The sequence below is a fragment of the Pelophylax lessonae genome, assembly GCF_965119305.1.
Source record: "Pelophylax lessonae genome assembly, chromosome: 5".
Lineage (NCBI taxonomy): Eukaryota > Metazoa > Chordata > Amphibia > Anura > Ranidae > Pelophylax > Pelophylax lessonae.
In genome coordinates, this window is record NC_138772.1 from 455,549,200 (window position 1) to 455,567,246 (window position 18,047).

At 42.7% G+C, this 18,047-nt stretch overlaps 1 protein-coding gene across 1 annotated transcript in view; it reads left to right on the forward strand.

Moving 5' to 3' along the window:
- The window catches only part of LOC309555379 (uncharacterized protein), a 654,339-nt gene that overhangs the window by 108,036 nt on the left and 528,256 nt on the right, over positions 1–18,047 (forward strand). The window contains exons 7-8 of the mRNA XM_082257367.1: positions 12,299–12,541; positions 15,306–15,536. Of these exons, the coding sequence (XP_082113493.1) occupies positions 12,299–12,541; positions 15,306–15,536 (474 nt within the window). The remainder of the gene's footprint in view (positions 1–12,298; positions 12,542–15,305; positions 15,537–18,047) is intronic.

Sequence of the window (18,047 nt, forward strand, 5' to 3'; positions counted from 1 at the left end):
AAAGGTGGGCAGAATGGATAGTTCCAGCACTCTCCGCCGTATACATTCCTGGGGTTGAAAACTGGCAGGCGGATTACCACAATCGGCAGACGTTGGACCAAGGGAGTGGTCCCTTCATCTGGAGTTTCATAAGTTGTGCGGGGCATCCCTGAGGTGGATCTGTTGGTGTTGCTGCTCAATGGAAAGATGCAAAGGTTTGTGACTCGGTCACGGGATCCTCTGGCAAACGTCACAGACATGCTGGTGTCCCCATGGGGTCAGTATCGTCTGATTTACGCCTTCCCTCCTCTCAAGCTTCTGCCAAGACTTCAACGCAGGATCGAGGCAGAAGGGGTTTCGGTCATCCTAGTGGCTCTGGACTGGCCTCGCTGGGCTTAGTACTCCGATCTGGTGTGGCTGGTCACCGATGTTCCTTGGAAGCTTCCTCTCAGGGAGGACCTGCTGTCCCAAGGGCCAATCTTCTATCCTGCTTTACAGTCACTGGCTTTAACGGCTTGGCTGTTGAACGCCAGGTGCTGATGGATAGAGGTTTATCTGAGTCAGTTATTCAAATTCTGTTAAAAGCTAGGAAACCTACTTCTAGGAAGATCTACGACCGTATGTGACGTACATTGTGTGGTGTGAGTCTCTTGGGGGTTCATCCTCGCTCCTTCTCGGTGGCTCTGATTTTGACCTTCCTTGAACGGGGGGTTGAACAGAAAGTGGCCTTGAGTACCATCAAGGGCCAGGTGTTGGCTTTGGCATTCTTGTTCCAACAACCCCTGGCCACACACTCCCTGGTGCGTACCTTTCTTCATGGTGTCCGACATTTGGTTCCTCCAGTGCAGTCCCTGTTGCCGCCTTGGGACCCAAGTTGGGTGCTTTCGGTCCGCAAGAAGCCTCCATTTGAGAATCGTTGGGAGATTGACTTGCTTGCGCTGTCTCAGAAGGTGGCATTTAGTGGCTATCACCTCTGCGCGCAGGGTGTCGGAATTGGCGGCGTTATCCTGTCAGTCACCTTACTTTGTGATTCACAGAGATAAGTTGGTTCTTCGCCACCTGTCCGTCATTGCTTCTAAAGGTTGTCTCTGATTTTCATTTGAATGAAGAAATTGTTTTGCCCTCTCTGTATCCCAGGCCAAAACATCCAAAGGAAATTGTCTTGCATGCCTTGGATGTGGTCCGGGCAATGCAGCTACGGAGTCTTTTAGGAAGTCAGACTCACTATTTGTGCTCAAGGATGGGCCTCGGAAAGGTTTGTCCACTTCCTCTGCGACCATTTCCAGATGGATCAGACAGATGGTGATTCAGGCCTATTCCTTCAAAGGTCGAGTTCCTCCTCTCCCTGTCAAGGTGCACTCTACTCGGACGCTCCGTGCCTTCTGGGCCTTCCATCATCAGGCATTAGTGATGCAGGTTTCCAAGGTGGCCACCTGGTCGTCGGTGCACATATTTATACAAAGTTCTATAAAGTGGATGTATTGGCATCTGCGGATGCTTCCTTTGGCTGCAAGGTTTTGCAGGCTGCTGTTTAGAGGACTGGATCCTCTTTGAGGGTGTATTGTTTTTTTAAGGTGGGCTCCAGTTGTTTTGGTTGAGCTTCTGTAGCTTGGTTGGCTATTGTTTAGCCTGGGGAATTTTTTTGCTGTTCCCACCCCTCATGTTTAACACTGCTTTTGGATGTCCCAATGGTTATGAAGATCATGAGCTGTGTCCTTCAATGAACGAAAGAAAATGGGATTTTTGACTACTGTAAAATACATTTCTCTGATGTTCATTGACGGACACAGCAACCACCCCTCTTTGGAGTTGTAATTATTCTGATACTGCTTGTTACAAAACTGAGTACCTATAGCAGGGAGAGGGAGTATATCCCCTGGGATTGCCCGTAGGCGTAGCCAGACTTTTTTTTCCTAGTATCCTACACCTGTAGGGGGCAATATAACTCAATGGTTATGAAAATCAGGAGCTGTGTTCGTCAATGAAAATCAGGGAGATGGATTTTATGGTAAGTCAAAAATCCCATTTTTCAATAATTTATTCATCAATAACTATGTAATGGTATAGTGTGCAAAAAGAAAGTACACCCTTTGCTTTTCAAATGACTTTTTTTTTTTGCATAACTGCCCACCAGTTTCTGACATTCACAAGTAACATTTTTGACCACTCCTCTATGCAAAATGTCTTCAATTGCAAGATTTTGTGGGTCTCCTTGCATGGACTGCCCATTTCAAATCTGCCGAAATGATTCAATGGCATTCATATAAAGGCGTTGACTAGGTCAGTTCATAAGCCTCAATTTCTTCTTTCTTTTTTGAGGCATTCCTTTTTTGAGGCACCTGTAAGTACTGTTAGATGGAATAGCTTTAGGATTAACCTGGTTTATTTTAAGATAGCTTTCCTATTTATTATATGATATTTATTTATTATACAGGCAATATGCAGGTGTTAACTTTTCCAGCCATGCTGGTTAAACGCAAACATGGTGGCATGCCTACATGCAGGCAATATCTGCTATTGTGGTCTGTGGTTTGTGTAATAACACAAAGCACAGTGATCCACAGCACCCAGCTTTGTTTTTTTTTTTTTTTTTTGTTTTCTTTTCCTGAATCATTCCATTTAGTGATGGCCAAATGCTGTTGCTTTGGGTTACAGAACTTATCAGATACTGTAAAACTCTGCACTGCCTTATGAAATGAGCTGATATAAGCATTATTAGTCTATATGTGAAGGGATGGACTTCAATTCTCACCCAGCAATGTCAGCAGCAACTCAAGTGGATTCCAACTTCCCGTAAGAATCCATTGAAAATATTGTTTTGTAAACCCTTATTTTTGTTTGATTAAAAGCTCTTCCGATTACTGTGCTCCTAGATGAGATGTAAAGAGCTATGAGGATTTTCCAAGTATTTTCAATAACCTCTCAAATTGGCAAGTGTTGTTCTTTTGTGCTTTTTGCATAAGATAGTTGGACTGAAAGAGGTCCTGCATTCTGAATAAAGATGATTTTACAAGTCAAATGGAAAGAAATGGAAACATACACTGAACTTCTTAGAATAAGCAGGATGTGGTGTGCAATCAGTCACTTTTAGAATAGAAATTAGTAACTAAACAATAAAGCTCTCTGTGACTTTGTAAAATATGATGCAAAGAAAGGCCCGTCTCTTTTTTTTGTCCTTCCGTTTTCCCCTTTATAGTCAGCTCTCTTGTGTTTGTCTGAGCCATAATTTATGCAACATAACTTCTCCCCATGATCTTTATCCTTCCTTTCTTTCATTCAGCTTCTCCCTACTCCATATTAAACACCTTCTATCCTGTTTGATGCTAATATTTGGCTGTTCCAGAGTCCGTTGTATGAATTAATGTTACTGTTAAGTATATTTCTGTCAGTTACAGTGCCTTTTATATTACTGAGGAGACCTATTTTTTTTTATAGGCTCTTCTCATTTTAGTTTTTTTTTTTTGTCTGCCATAAGGACCATTTTTTTTAAATTTGAGAACTATATGTCCATTTTGATGTTCAGTTTTAGCCATGTTTTTTTTTTTCAGTGTAGACCCATTACTATACAACATTTAATTATCTTTCAATGATCCAAGTGAGCCCTGAAACCCTGAGAGCTCATCTATAAACTTCAGGCAGAAAGGATGATTGTTTACCCATTCCATCCCAGCTGCTTCTGGTATTTACTATCTAAAGTTTTCTTTTATGTATACCCCCTACTCCCCTCAGTTTAGCATGCATACTATAATACTTACCTTTATCATATATCCTGAGTTCTTCATGTGAGGTGCTGCCCTGCAAGAAAACCATCTTGACTGGGTCCTGTGCCTAGTGTGCACACATGCCATAAACCCATTTATTCCTATGGGTGGTTCATATTCCACTGAATGGGGGGGGGGGGCACTATAGGTATAGTTCCTTATTAGGAATGAATGGGGTCATGATATGCTTTTTTACAAGGGAGAAGGTCTGACTGGGATGTTTTTGTCTGGAAAGGGCTCTGCAGTGGCAGACAGAGAAGCCCAGTGAAGTAAGAGCGCCTTTTAGTGTTTTCCAGCTAGAAGAGGACATGAAATAGACATACGATGGAGCTGAACCCAACAGAATTAGAAAGTGCTTGACAACATTTTAAATTATGGTGCTGACTGTAGATGTATCTTGTGTTTGGTGGCTGCCCTATATCCTCATTTTCCAGGTAAAAGTATAGGTTTGCAAATTAGTAAAAAATGTAAGAGCTGCACACTAGTTTTTTCAGTTGTTCTGTAGAGAGTCCAGGAAGACCTATAGGGTGTCAGAGCAGAGAAACGCTCATCTGCAATCATATGTTCATAACAAGCATCTGTTAAAGCAGTATTAAACCCCAAAACAAAAAATAGTGTCAGCTTACCATTCCTTAAATTCAGTGGCAGCATTCGTTTTCCTTTTTTAAGGCTTTTTTCCTTCACTTTCATTTAGTAATCCTGTCCGTAACGCACTTCTTTCTAAAAGGGTCTCCACTTTGGATGGAGGAGCAAAGGAGACACCCTTGGACAGCAACATCTGGGCAGAGGATAGTTAAAGATTGTTTGCATTAGTAGATGAACTTGCCCTTTAAAATAAGGCAGAACTCCCATTATTATTTTTTTGCTTTGGTTTTTACAAAATTCTTTGATATACATCCAGGAAGTTTCTAGGATTCTCAAAAACCTGGGGCACCCTTAGGCACTCTTAGCAATTATGCGGCAAACCATGGTGAATGGTGGGTGTTGCCTAATGCATTAACATTTGGAGAGGCTTAAAGGGGCATAGTTGAGCCATAAACCTACTCTGCTGTAGGTCAAGAGTAAGTACCAGACCAACTGAGCACTAGTTCAAGAGTTAGAACTCATATTGCAGAGTTCAGGAGTTTGTACCACACGGAGTGCAGAAATAAAGTGTGCATAAGGCAAAGAGTGCAGGAGTCAGGAGTTCGTAACACAGGGAGTGCAGAGGTCAAGAGTGCATTCCGTACAGAGTACAGGGGTCAAGAGTGTGGAATACACAGACTGCAGAAGTCAGGTGTAGGCAACAAAGAGCCCAGAGATCAGCACTGAGTAATGCATGGGGCCAGGAGTAAATAACATTCAGATTGCAGAGTACAAGAGTAAGTAATTCACAGCTTGCTGAGGTCAGGGGTAGGTAATGCAGAGTACAAAGGTCAGAAGTAAGTAATGCACAGATTGCAGTGGTTAAGGCAGGGTAAGGAATGTGTTATGCACATGGTGCAGTGATAAGGAGTGCATCACACACAAAATGCAGAGGCCAGGAGTGTGAAACACAAAGAGCGCAGAAAGGTCAGGGGTAAGTAACATATAAAGTGCAGGAGTCGAGGGCAAGTAATGCACAGTGACCTTCAAAAGAAAAATCGTCCCCTTCTACCAGTACAACACCCACCAAATCCCCTCCTTCTTCTTGGAAATGTGCTCACCAGTCCTTTTTTTTTTTTATATTTATAAAGTTTATTAGATACAACCAGATACAGGCAATGCACATATTATACAAAAGAAAAAAAGAAAGAACCTCGGTAAGAGTTTGACATCATCACATATATAAATCAACTCTCCCCTTAAATACCGCAAAAAAGAAAATGCCCTCTCCGGTATGTAACTTTTTTTTTTTTTTCCAAGTAGACAGAAAAGTCTACCATTAAGAACAAATAAGAAAGAGGGAGAGAAGGAGAAAAAAAAAATAGTATGTGGTCTGACGGTAGGGTCAAACATAGTTTGGGGATACATTTTATTTTCTTTCCACTCACCAGTCCTTGGCATTGCGTTGCAACTGCTCGTCAGTTGTCATGTGTTCTTTTTGGCTTTTTTTTCCAACGTGTCACTTATATAACTGCCATCTTCTCTCCACATGCTGACAGCTGTCAGAGCTGTACTACAGATAAGAAAAAGGCTCTGAAACTCCTCCTCTGTGCTACAGGTCTGACAGGCGGCAGGTGGCCGCCCCCCCCTCCCCCCAACACCTATACCTGTGTAAGAAAGACGCTTATACTTACCTATTTTCAGGCTGCTCTAGGTCAAGTGATCCCACTCCCACATGTCAACCAGCCATTGTCAAGCGCTGTCTACTCTCCCCAGTAGCCGCAGCTGACTGACACGGGAAATGCTACAAATAAAACATAGGTGTTACTTTAATTTGGCTTCAAAAGATGAAATACACCTTTAAAGTTTCTCTCTGTATTCTATATAAAATACATGTATGATTGTGCCTTGAAATGTCTTTTCTCTATCGCTCATTGACAGACGTAGTCTTCTTGATTCTCAAGAGCTGGGTTATGTTGTCTCCGCAGGAGTAGGACTAGGCAGAATGACAAAAACGTTCTGGCTCCACCCTAGGGGGCAGTCCCTGAGGGCATATCCTCCCTCTCTCTGCTACAGGGAATCAGTTTTTTTCTGTCTAGTCAGGAGTAAGGACCTAAGTTCCTTGCTGGGATCTTTTGGTCCTGGCAAGACTTTTTTTCTTTAAGAAAAAGACTTTTTTTAGGTAGTTTTTTCTCCAGTGTTTTTTTCCTGTGAGATCTTCAAGCAAAGATGCCGGACTGGGCGACACTTGTGGTCACCCCAGCCGGCCTACGAGCGCGTGCAGACCAGGCATTGCGCTTGGTCGGCCGCGACATATTCAAGTAAGTATGCGGGGCCGGGCGACGGGCTGGATGTGAATCCAGTGGTCACCCCGGTCTCTGCCTAAAAGCGCGTGCAGACCAGTGCGCTGAGTCGGCCGCGACGGAGTCCCAGTAAAGGGACTGACTTTGCGAGTTAAAAGCTCGCTTGGACGCCAGGACCAGAGAGTCGAGGCGTCCACAAACCCCCACCTCGGTGGAGAGGGTATTATGAAGAGAGGGTGCCTGTCGGTTCGGTATGGTGAGTAAAACGTTCCCTTTTTTTCCTCATTTATGAGGCAGTATATATTATGGGCCCCTCCATATATGGTCAGTATATATCTGACACTTACAAGTCCCCCTTGTAATACAGCATGTGTTGTGGGAAGTGGACTTGGTTCAAGAGCTAACACTCTACCCAGCAGACTGTAACATTACAGCAAACATAGGAGGTATAATCCTACCTTATGTGCAGTGTATCTCTGTAGATCCATATGTCACCTCTCAGCAGAGTGCAGGTGGATGTGCTGGGAAGACGATATCGGCGGTCCGCCGCCATTTTGCCGTAGACCGAATGCATGTATGTCCTCAGGTCACGCCGGCCGCCATGTTTTTGGAGTCTTATGTCTCTTCTATGGGGGCGGCCATGTTTTGTGAGCCCAGCTTCCTCGTGGAGGGCTGGGAACGCCGGAAGGCGTACACAGGGGGCGGAGCCACGCCTTCTGCCCGGGAAAAAGCAAACAGCTCCTTCCAGTCTGTGTAAGACAGACGCTGGCTGCAGTTTGTTGGAAACTGCACTGCATCGGTTGGTGAGCCTTGGGGGTCCCTCTCTCTCTCTCTGGGATCGAGAAGCAGGTACTCTGAGGGGCGCTATTGCGCTAGGGGGAGACACACAAAAAAAAAAAAAAAAAGAAGAGTTTTTTTGTTTATTGCTGGCAAAAGTGTCCTGTATTAACATGGACCCTGCCACTCATGTATCTCCTCCGGATCCCCTCGAGGGGTCTGCGGGATCCTCCAGCACCCCATTGACAATTGAATCTTTGTCAGCCATTATGGAAACTTTTGTGTCCCGGGTGGAAGTGGCTTGTCAGGGACAGGGCGCAAGAAAGCGACCCCCGCCTAACCCCTTATTATCTGAAACCTCGGATTCAGACTCTGAGCCTATTTCTGCAGTTGCAGGTACTTCATCTGGTATTGGTGTCTCGGGTCCTGTCTCTTCAGACAGTGAGGAGGATGTTTCGGCATCAGCCATAGCCCGAGAGGAAGCGTTGGTAAACGCACTCATTGTATCTGTTCAAGAGACTTTAAGGTTACAGGGTATTCCATCAGAAATAGCTGAAACTGAGATCCCTTTTGGGACTAAAAAGCGCATCAAAGTGGCAAAGGTTTTTCCATTGCCCAAATGTTTTGGCAATCCAATCGATGAAGAATGGCGTCTGCCAAAACGCACTTTTAATATTTCCAAACGCATTGACAGGCGTTATCCGTTTGAGGAAACCCTTATTAAGAAATGGACAGAACCACCTGTGGTGGATTCACCAATTGCTAGATTGAATAAAGCCACGGTTATTCCTTTGGAAGACGCTCCGTCTTTTAAAGATCCAGTGGATCGCAAGATAGAAGCTATGTCTCGCACCATGTTTTCCTTGATTGGATCAGCTTTCAGGCCAATAATTGCTATTGGTCTGGTTTCGCAGGCTGTAACTGAATGGACCAAGTGGTTACGCCGGGACTTAGAAGAAGTCCCTCAGGCGGTATCAGATTTGTTGGAACAAATGATACAGGGGTTACAGTTTGTATGTGATGCGGCGTTAGACGCCACTCCATTAATGGCGCGAGCATCAGTCTCAGCAGTGGTTCTCAGGCGCACACTGTGGCTAAAAGGTTGGATAGCCGACCAAGGTTCCAAGAAAGCATTGGCTAATATCCCCTTTTCAGGAGAACGTCTATTTGGAGCCAACTTAGATGAGATCATTAAGGATCTCACCGGTGGAAAAAGCACCTTTTTACCGCAAAATTTTAAAGGTAGAGGAACTCGTCAAAGACGAGGGCCTTCTTTTTCTGCTCACAAGAGGTTTTTTCGTCCAGCGGGTGAAAAAACTAAGTCCTCCAAGCCTCCTGCAGGAGGCATCAGGGGTCGTTGGTCGGGCAAGCAAAAGCCCGCCCCCTCCAGACCTGAAGATAAACCATCCAAAGCCTGAAGGTGCGCCCCCACCCATAACTGGGGTGGGGGGACGTCTTCGCCGGTTCCCGGATCCATGGCTTTCCAGAATCCCGGACAAATGGGTTTGCGAAGTCATAAAGTCAGGGTACAAGATCGAGTTTCGATCTCTCCCACCGGCGCGATTCTTCCCTTCCAATATCCGACTATCTCCGGATCGTCTAGAAGATCTGCGGAGAGCAGTCACAGATCTACTACAACAAGGAGTGGTAGTCCACGTTCCTTGGACAGAACGGTTTCAAGGGTTTTATTCAAACCTGTTTACAATACCCAGGAAAGAGGGCAAAGTGCGTCCAATTCTGGACTTAAGAGCACTCAATTCTTTCGTCAACATAAGAAGATTCAGAATGGAGTCCATTCGCACGGTAGCAGCCTTCCTGCATCCAGGGGATGTCCTAGCGTCCATAGACATCAAGGACGCCTATCTTCACATTCCCATTTTCGCAGGACATCAGCGTTTTCTACGCTTTTCCGTAGAGGAGAACCACTATCAGTTTGTGGCGTTACCTTTCGGTCTCGCCACGGCTCCGCGGGTCTTCACAAAAGTGTTGGCCCCAATGTTGGCACTTCTGCGCCAAAGAGGTATATCGATTCTAGGTTACCTAGACGATCTTCTGCTTCATGCAGAGTCTCCTCAGACCTTGCTACAAAACATAGAAATTACTATGATTTCTTTACAGGAATTCGGGTGGCTGGTGAACCAGCAAAAGTCCTTTCTGGTTCCCACCCAGAGGCTCGAATATCTGGGTCTAATTTTAGACACAGTCAGGACAAGAGTGTTTCTTCCGGTAGGGAAACTTCGAAAGATTCAATCAGCAGTCCAGTTGTTACTGTCCAACAGCTGGTCTTCCCTTCGGACTTGCATGAGGGTTCTGGGGTTGATGGTGGCTTCATTCGAAGCAGTCCCATTTGCCCAGTCCCATACCCGAATTCTTCAGCAAGAGATTCTCCTCAGATGGAATCGGAATCCGGAATCCCTGGACAATCAGATACGATTGAGCAAACAGACCAGAGAGTCTCTGGTTTGGTGGCTTCGGTCTCCAATGCTCAGCCAGGGAAAGTCATTTCTGCCAATATATTGGACGATAGTGACCACGGATGCCAGTCTATCCGGATGGGGAGGAATTCTCGGTCAATTATCTGCCCAGGGACTTTGGTCCCCGGAAGAATCCAGATTACCGATAAATGTATTGGAACTGAGAGCGATCAGACTTTGTCTGATTCACTGGACCGAGCAGCTCCAGGGCAGCCCGGTTCGGATCCAGTCGGACAATGCCACGGCCGTGGCTTATGTCAATCACCAGGGGGGCACCAAGAGTGTCCGAGCGGCCAAAGAAGTGGCTTGCATTCTTCGCTGGGCGGAACGATTTGTTCCAGCAATCTCTGCGGTGTTCATTCCGGGGGTGGAGAATTGGCAGGCAGATTATCTCAGCCGTCAGACCCTGGATCAGGGGGAATGGTCCCTCCATCCAGACGTTTTCCACCAGTTGTGCCTACGGTGGGGCACCCCGGATGTGGATCTGTTGGCATCACGATTCAACAGGAAAGTTCAGAGATTCGTGGCTCGCTCCCGCGATCCTCTAGCAGAAACCGCAGACGCACTGATCGCCCCGTGGGGGCAATACCAGCTAATATATGCCTTCCCTCCTCTCGCGTTACTGCCAAGACTTCTTCGCAGGGTAGAGGAGGAAGGAATCCCAGTAATCCTGGTAGCTCCGGACTGGCCTCGTCGAGCTTGGTACGCCGACATGGTCAGACTGGTGGCGGACGTCCCGTGGAGACTTCCTCTCAGAGAGGATCTACTGTCTCAGGGACCGATCTTCCATCCTGCTTTACGATCGCTGGCTTTAACGGCCTGGCTATTGAGACCCAGGTGCTGAAAGACAAAGGTTTGTCAGCTTCAGTTATTCCTACTCTAGTTGAAGCAAGGAAAGCGACTTCCAGAAAGATTTATCATCGCACATGGAAGTCCTACATTGCATGGTGTGAACCTTTGGGGTTCCGTCCTCGGTCTTATTCGATTAGTCGAATATTGACTTTTCTGCAACAAGGGGTTGAGCAGAAACTGGCCTTGAGTACTATCAAGGGTCAGGTCTCAGCATTAGCCATCTTCTTTCAGAAGCCTTTGGCTACTCATTCCTTGGTGCGGAATTTCATCCAGGGGGTGCGACATCTGGCTCCGCCAGTGCGCGCGCCGTTACCCCCCTGGGATCTTAATTTAGTGTTGTCGGTTCTTCAGAAACCTCCCTTTGAAGATATTAGGGAGATTCCTCTACCCACGTTGTCCCAGAAGGTGGCCTTCTTGGTGGCTATTACTTCTGCACGCAGGGTGTCAGAACTGGCCGCATTATCTTGTCGTTCACCATATCTGGTGGTTCATAGAGATAAGGTGGTTCTTCGTCCGAATCCATCCTTCCTACCAAAAGTAGTTTCAGAATTTCATCTGAATGAAGAAATTGTATTACCTTCCCTGTGTCCTAAGCCCAGTCATCCTCGGGAATTTGCTTTGCACTCCTTGGATGTGGTCCGGGCGATCAGGGTATACTTGAAAACGACAGACTCGTTTCGCAAGACGGATTCACTTTTTGTGATCCCAGATGGACCCAAAAAGGGGTTGCCTGCATCTGCCGCGACCATTTCCAGATGGATCAGACAGACGGTAGTACAGGCTTATTCTATTAAGGGTCGGGAGCCCCCGTTCCCTGTTAAGGCGCACTCCACTCGGGCACTTAGTGCGTCATGGGCCTTTCGCCATCAGGCGTCAGTGGTCCAGGTGTGCAAGGCGGCTACCTGGTCGTCGGTGCATACCTTCTCCAAACATTATAAGATTGATGTAATGGCATCGTCTGATGCCTCATTTGGCCGCAAGGTTTTGCAGGCCGCAATTTGAGGAGACCAGTGGTCTTCCTCGAGGGTTTTTTTCCGTTGGAAAATTTTTTCTTTAGTCTCATTCTTTGTTTATAATGAGCCTTTAAAACTTCTAGTTTGGCACCGGTTGGGCCTACTAGATTGGATTTGATTTTGTCAATCCCACCCCTCATTTGTGGCACTGCTTCTGGATGTCCCAGCTCTTGAGAATCAAGAAGACTACGTCTGTCAATGAGCGATAGAGAAAAATGGATTTTTGTAAGAACTTACCGTAAAATCCTTTTCTCTTAAGCTCATTGACAGACGTAGTACCCGCCCCTCTATCATTGAGTTGGGTTGGGTTAATTTCTCTGTACTGCTTTAAACAGAACTGATTCCCTGTAGCAGAGAGAGGGAGGATATGCCCTCAGGGACTGCCCCCTAGGGTGGAGCCAGAACGTTTTTGTCATTCTGCCTAGTCCTACTCCTGCGGAGACAACATAACCCAGCTCTTGAGAATCAAGAAGACTACGTCTGTCAATGAGCTTAAGAGAAAAGGATTTTACGGTAAGTTCTTACAAAAATCCATTTTCTCTAACAATAATTTATTAAAATTATCATCATTTTAGATCCAAAATTATGTGATGATTGTAGAAAAACTGCAGAAGGATTTGGACCACACCAAGCAGTCCCATATCATGGACTTAGAACGGTGGAACCAGAAGACTTCGATGATGCAGAAGGACCTGATGTCTGAAACTTCATCCCACCAAGCAGATCTGCTGAAATTGCAAGAATGTAAAGAAAAAATAGCATCATTACAACTTAGTCTGGAGAATGTTGATGTTGCTTACCAAGAGGCAAAAGAAAAGGTGATGAGACTGAGAAATACATATAACTGATTCAAATATAACTAAAGGCAATTTGTTTTTTAGTTGCAGAAGGCTTAGAATGTTTGCCAGTTTTTTTTGCTGTCCGTGACCCCATTAAGGAAATTCACCCTCTCTTTGTTCTGTCTACCATTATCATTGAAAGTGTGAGTAAAAGATAATTCCACATTTTGGATTGTCCCTAGAAAAGTAAAAGATGTGAAATCTTCCAAAGGGGACACTAGTTCTTGTAAACTGAGGGTCCCCAAGGAATTCCCCTAAGTTGGAGGGATTTCTTCTCACTTCCTATTTGGCTATGGGACAGGAAGTGAAGGGAAATCTCTGCAATGGGACACAGATGACAAAAAAACATCAGACAGAGGTTACAACCTTCCTTTACTCCAAAATGGAAAAAAAAAAAAGTTTTGCCTATAGTATTTTAACCAGTTCCGGACCGCCCACCGCATATATACATGTTTAGGTGATGTAGGGTGTGCACCTGCGCCACCAGAGCACTGCTCCCGCTATGATTGAACACAACGGGAGCCAATCAGTGGTCAGCTGGCACCCGCCGATCATTCACAGGAATAACAGAACGGCGGTCTGTAAACAAGGCAGACTGTTCTGTCAGGGAGTAAAAGAGAGATCTTGTGTTTCAACTAAGCTAAGCTGAAACACAGATCCCTCTTTTTCTCCAGTGCATCCACTCTCCCCACAGTTAGAAAGCACTCCCTAGGAGCACATTTTACCCCTTGATCGCCCCTGGTATTAACCCCTTCCCTGCCAGTGTCATTTATACAGTAACAGGGCATTTTTTTTAGCACTAATCACTGTTTTGGTGTCACTGGTCCCCAAAAAGTGTCACTTAGTGTCAGATATGTCTGCCCCAATGTCGCAGTCCCGCTAAAAATCGCTGATCCCCGCCATTACCAGTAAAAACAATAAAAAAAAATAAAAAGTCCCTAAATCTATCCCATAGTTTGTAGACGTTATAACTTTTGTGCAAACCAATCAATAAACACTTATTAGTATCTTTTTTTTTTTTTTTTTACCAAAAATATGTAGCAGAATACATATTGGCCTAAATTGATGAAAACATTTGGTTTTTTACATTTTTTTATCAGGTATGTTTTATAGCAGAAAGTAAAACATATTGTTTTTTTATTTAAAATTGTGGTTCTTTTTTTGTTTATAGTGCAAAAAACAAAAACCTGCAGAGGTGATCAAATACCACCAAAAGAAAGCTCTATTTGTGAGCAAAAGAAGACATCAATTTTATTTTGGTACAGCGTCGCACGAGACATGAATGGATGGGGGAGTTTGCTTTGAATACTAAAAATGAATAGAATAGCGTTTTTTGTTCGTGGTGCTCAGATAAAGTGAACATCCGCTTTAAATGTTTCCGTTTGTCTAAGAATGTTTGTGCTGGACTGGCAGTATCATGGCTCTGCCAGTAGCAGAATGGCTACTTTGTTCTTTGGCTGTTAAGAAGTTCATGGATTGGTCAGTTTCCATAGCCTGGTTTTGGGAAAACTTACTGTAGCCTGAATTTCTGCTCTTGCCTTCTAATTAAGTATTGGATTTACATTTTAATACCAGTTTTGAAAAGCATAATTGTGAATTTTCTTTTGAGTTTTGCAAAATAAGGTTGAGTACATAGATGGCAGCTGATAGGTTGTACTTGTCAGGACTCTTTGGTTTCTAGTTACTACAGAGCTGATATTTTTTGCAGCCATTAAATGCTGATTGCCTGAAAAACTTGTTGGTTGCATTTGCAGTACCCAAAGGCTCGTACACACACACAAGAAAATCGGGCAAACATTTTCGTCCAAAGAATTTTCATACGATTTTCGTACAGTGTGTACTGAACTTTCTACAGACGATTCAGAATTTTCATACAAAAATTCTCAAAGGAACAAACTCCAAAATATTTCTTGTATGAGAAAAAATTTAATTTTTCCTTTACCTTGTACCTTTTTCGTACGATTTTTGTACAAGAAAAATCAGAAAAGAAAGACTGCGCATGATCAGAAACAATAAAGAGCAAAAAATAGCCTTTGTCGTATGAGAATTTTCGTATGAATTTTTTTTTCATCGGTTCCGATTTTCTGTGAAACAACGAGGAAAATCTGACGATCGTTCACCCGGTTTTCTTATAGTGTGTACCCCACTTAAGTACAAAGTTGGTGCCAAGATCTCCTTACTCCACACTTCCCCAAATTAAGGTTAAAACTAGCTGCACACTGTTTGGCTTAAATAAAGGAATATGATGATGAAAATTCATCTCTTGACATGATGGACTTTTGGAGTTACCAGTGTTCAGGCAGTTGAAGCAATGTTCTAGAGAATGTACTGCTAAATCAATTCTATTTTAAAAGTATATTAAAATAAAAAAATCTATTTTGGAGGGATAGTATTACTCGATCTAGTGCCCATGTTGTGAACCCCTGCTGTATAGCTCAGGTTTAAAAGTCAATACTTTCAAAGCGTTACATCAATCTGCACTTCTAGGTACACTTCCTAGTGTTTATAGTGCAGCTGTGGTGTTGCATGAATCTTTGAAAAAATGTTTTAAAATATATAATAATTTTAACTAAAGCTGTAAAGTAATGATGCATTTTGATTTTCTGCGATATGCCTATGTGTATGTGAAAATTGTAACAGTTTCCCTACCTCACATTTTGTAAGCATGTGTGTTTTATCTAAACAGCACAGAACTGCAACTTTCTGACCACATATAAACCTACACTTTGTTCTTCTCATTTAGATTGATGCTCAAGATCAAACCATAAAAGGTCAAAATTCAGAAATGGAGCACTTACAGCAGCAGGTCAGAGCACTTGAAGAAAATATAACTCAAAGCTGCAGCCAAGCCAAAACATTGGAGTCTGCCCTTGAGGTCTGTAAGAAGAAGTATCGGACATGTATTGATACCATAAAGTCTCTAGAAAAACATATAGGCTGTCTGCAAGAACAGTTAAAGGAATCTTCTGGAGAGGTACGAAAAGTTTCCCTGGTAAAATAATGACTTTAAAAGATCTATCCTTTTGTTTTAATCTGCAGTTTTGTATTACTCTTTTTCATGTTGATGACATTTTGAACTAACAAAAATAAAAACCAAGGGCATTTTCTGTTGCCCTTATGCAATCCTTTCATTAGTTTAATAGGTTTACAGTGATGACAGTCTTATTTTACGGACTTTCTATTATTAAAAAGACACAATTTCTATTCAGTCAGAGTCACTTCACTGAATTTCCAACCTCTTACCAATAAATTTTTCTAAACTGACAATAAATGTTCTGGCAAAATGAGGATATTTCAGTATAGGGGCTGAAATAATCTCTGTGGCAGGAAATTGCCCTTTTTATTAGTAGTTGTAGGAGACCGCTGGAAGTAGTTGAGAGATCTGCAAACCTCTTTGGTTGCCATCTACGCAGAAGTTAATGATAATGTTGTGTACTCCTCACCCTTCCATTTTCTCATATTATGAATTCATGCTTTTGATAGGCAATCCATGGTAGGCAGCACCCTACTACATGTATCTGCCCCACTGGATTGTCTCTAATGGAAAAAAAAATCGTAGTGTATAGCAATGGAGACATTCTATGCATTTGCCTTGGGCTCATATCTCTGAGGAATGTCAGATTCTGGATCCGTGGTCCAGTTATGGCTTTGACTTAATTGAGAGACTTGGATTATAATACAAAAAAATTAAGGGTATATTCCTATATTTTATTGTGTTACTAAACAAATACATTACTTTGTAATAAGTGAATAAGAGTTTTCTTTCACTGGGTAATCTGACTCAAGTAATGCATGGAGTGAGGAGTCAGTTTGCACTGGAGATAGTTCTTTGGTCATGTCCTCGGGTATGTTGGAAGTTCCACCACTGAACAAATCAATATAGGGCAATTTTCCCAGTTTAATTTTTCAGTGCACACTAACAAATAGGAATCTTCTTTTTTTCTATAACCATATCAGTAGGTCTATTAGAAAAGGGTTGAAGTACAGAGTAAAATAAATAACATACATTTTACTACTTATGTGCTCTTGATTTAATAGGACATTTTGGAACCTGTGCCCAAATCACCGGTTGGATTTAATTTACTTTGTTTAAAAAAAAAAAATTAGGTACTCATGCCTTTAACATGTTTATATTGAGCATATACTTTTGTTCAGCAAAAGAATCTGTACTTTTTATCTAAGAAAGTGCTTTAGGACAACTATAAATGAATGATGAAAGGCAGTGATGTTTGAAGAAAACAAAATCTGGAATTAATTCTTTTTATCCATAACAGATTAAAATGGTGTTTTTAGCTTCTACTATGATAGCACTCTCCATATTACTGATCCTTTCCAGTCACATTTAGTAAAAACCTATCTTGCAGAATGCCTGCTAGAAAAATAATTACTGGCCAAGATCAAAGGCGACTTTTTAAAGGAAAAAAAATAAAAGTAGAAAGAGGTGCCTTGTCGTTTACTGTGTAAGAAAATAATCCACTAATGACAAGGTAAAAGAGTGCACTTGTGCAACCTTCTTATTCTTACGTTCCTGCCTTTATCGTTGTCTGAAATTGCTTAAAAGAAGACAATTGCAGTTAGTGCAATTGCCTGATTAGGTCTCTGATAAGGAATATAATAGAGTATTATTTTGACAGTTCTTTCTGTGCAAATTTATACAGTGTGTGTGCTCGTAAATGTGAAGATTTGATTAATATGTAAAACGAATGAGCAAATTAGGTTGTGTGAAAGAACGGTATTGGATATCTACAGCAAAATAACTAATTCCTAAAAAAATAACAGAATTAGATTATGCCTAAAAAAACAAAACAAAAAAAAAACAGTCACACTGGGCTTATGCAAAAAAATTACTATTTAGTCAGTTTATTTTAAATGTGCAAGTCTTATTTCAAAAATGGATAGTCTGCTTTAATCAAATTTTACAAGTTAGGTAATTATTATGTAAGACCAAGAAAAAGGTGACTACCCATTTTCTAAATGTATTTCTGTCAAACATTTCTTATTTGCTCTGTTTTTGGTCTAATCAGTGTTATCACAAAAAGACTAGTTAATCTTTCCAGTTCTTATCTTGTCAAGTCAATTAGTTGAAATGGTATGGACAGAAAAACAACGCGAGTGGTGGGGTAGTTTAGCAAAAGACATTGAGCAAATCAATGGATATTTGTCCATACTTGCAGGGTCTTTGAAGCAGTAGTAAAGTTAAAAAAAAAAATCTGCAAGTTAAAGCCATAATGTGCTATTATGCATTGCATATTAGCACATTGTAAAAGGCTTACCTCTAAAATGAAGCCCTCCAGCGGTGCACTGTCAACGCTGATAGAACTTCCATCTTTACCTGGTCATCCTTCTGGGATCACAGGCTCCATCCGTTTGAATGGCCGAGCCGCAATGATGTCACTACCGAGCATGCGCACAGGTGTCATGGCTTCGGTACAGAGCTCTGGATTGATGGCACAATCGGAGAGAACATACCATACGTGTATGGGAG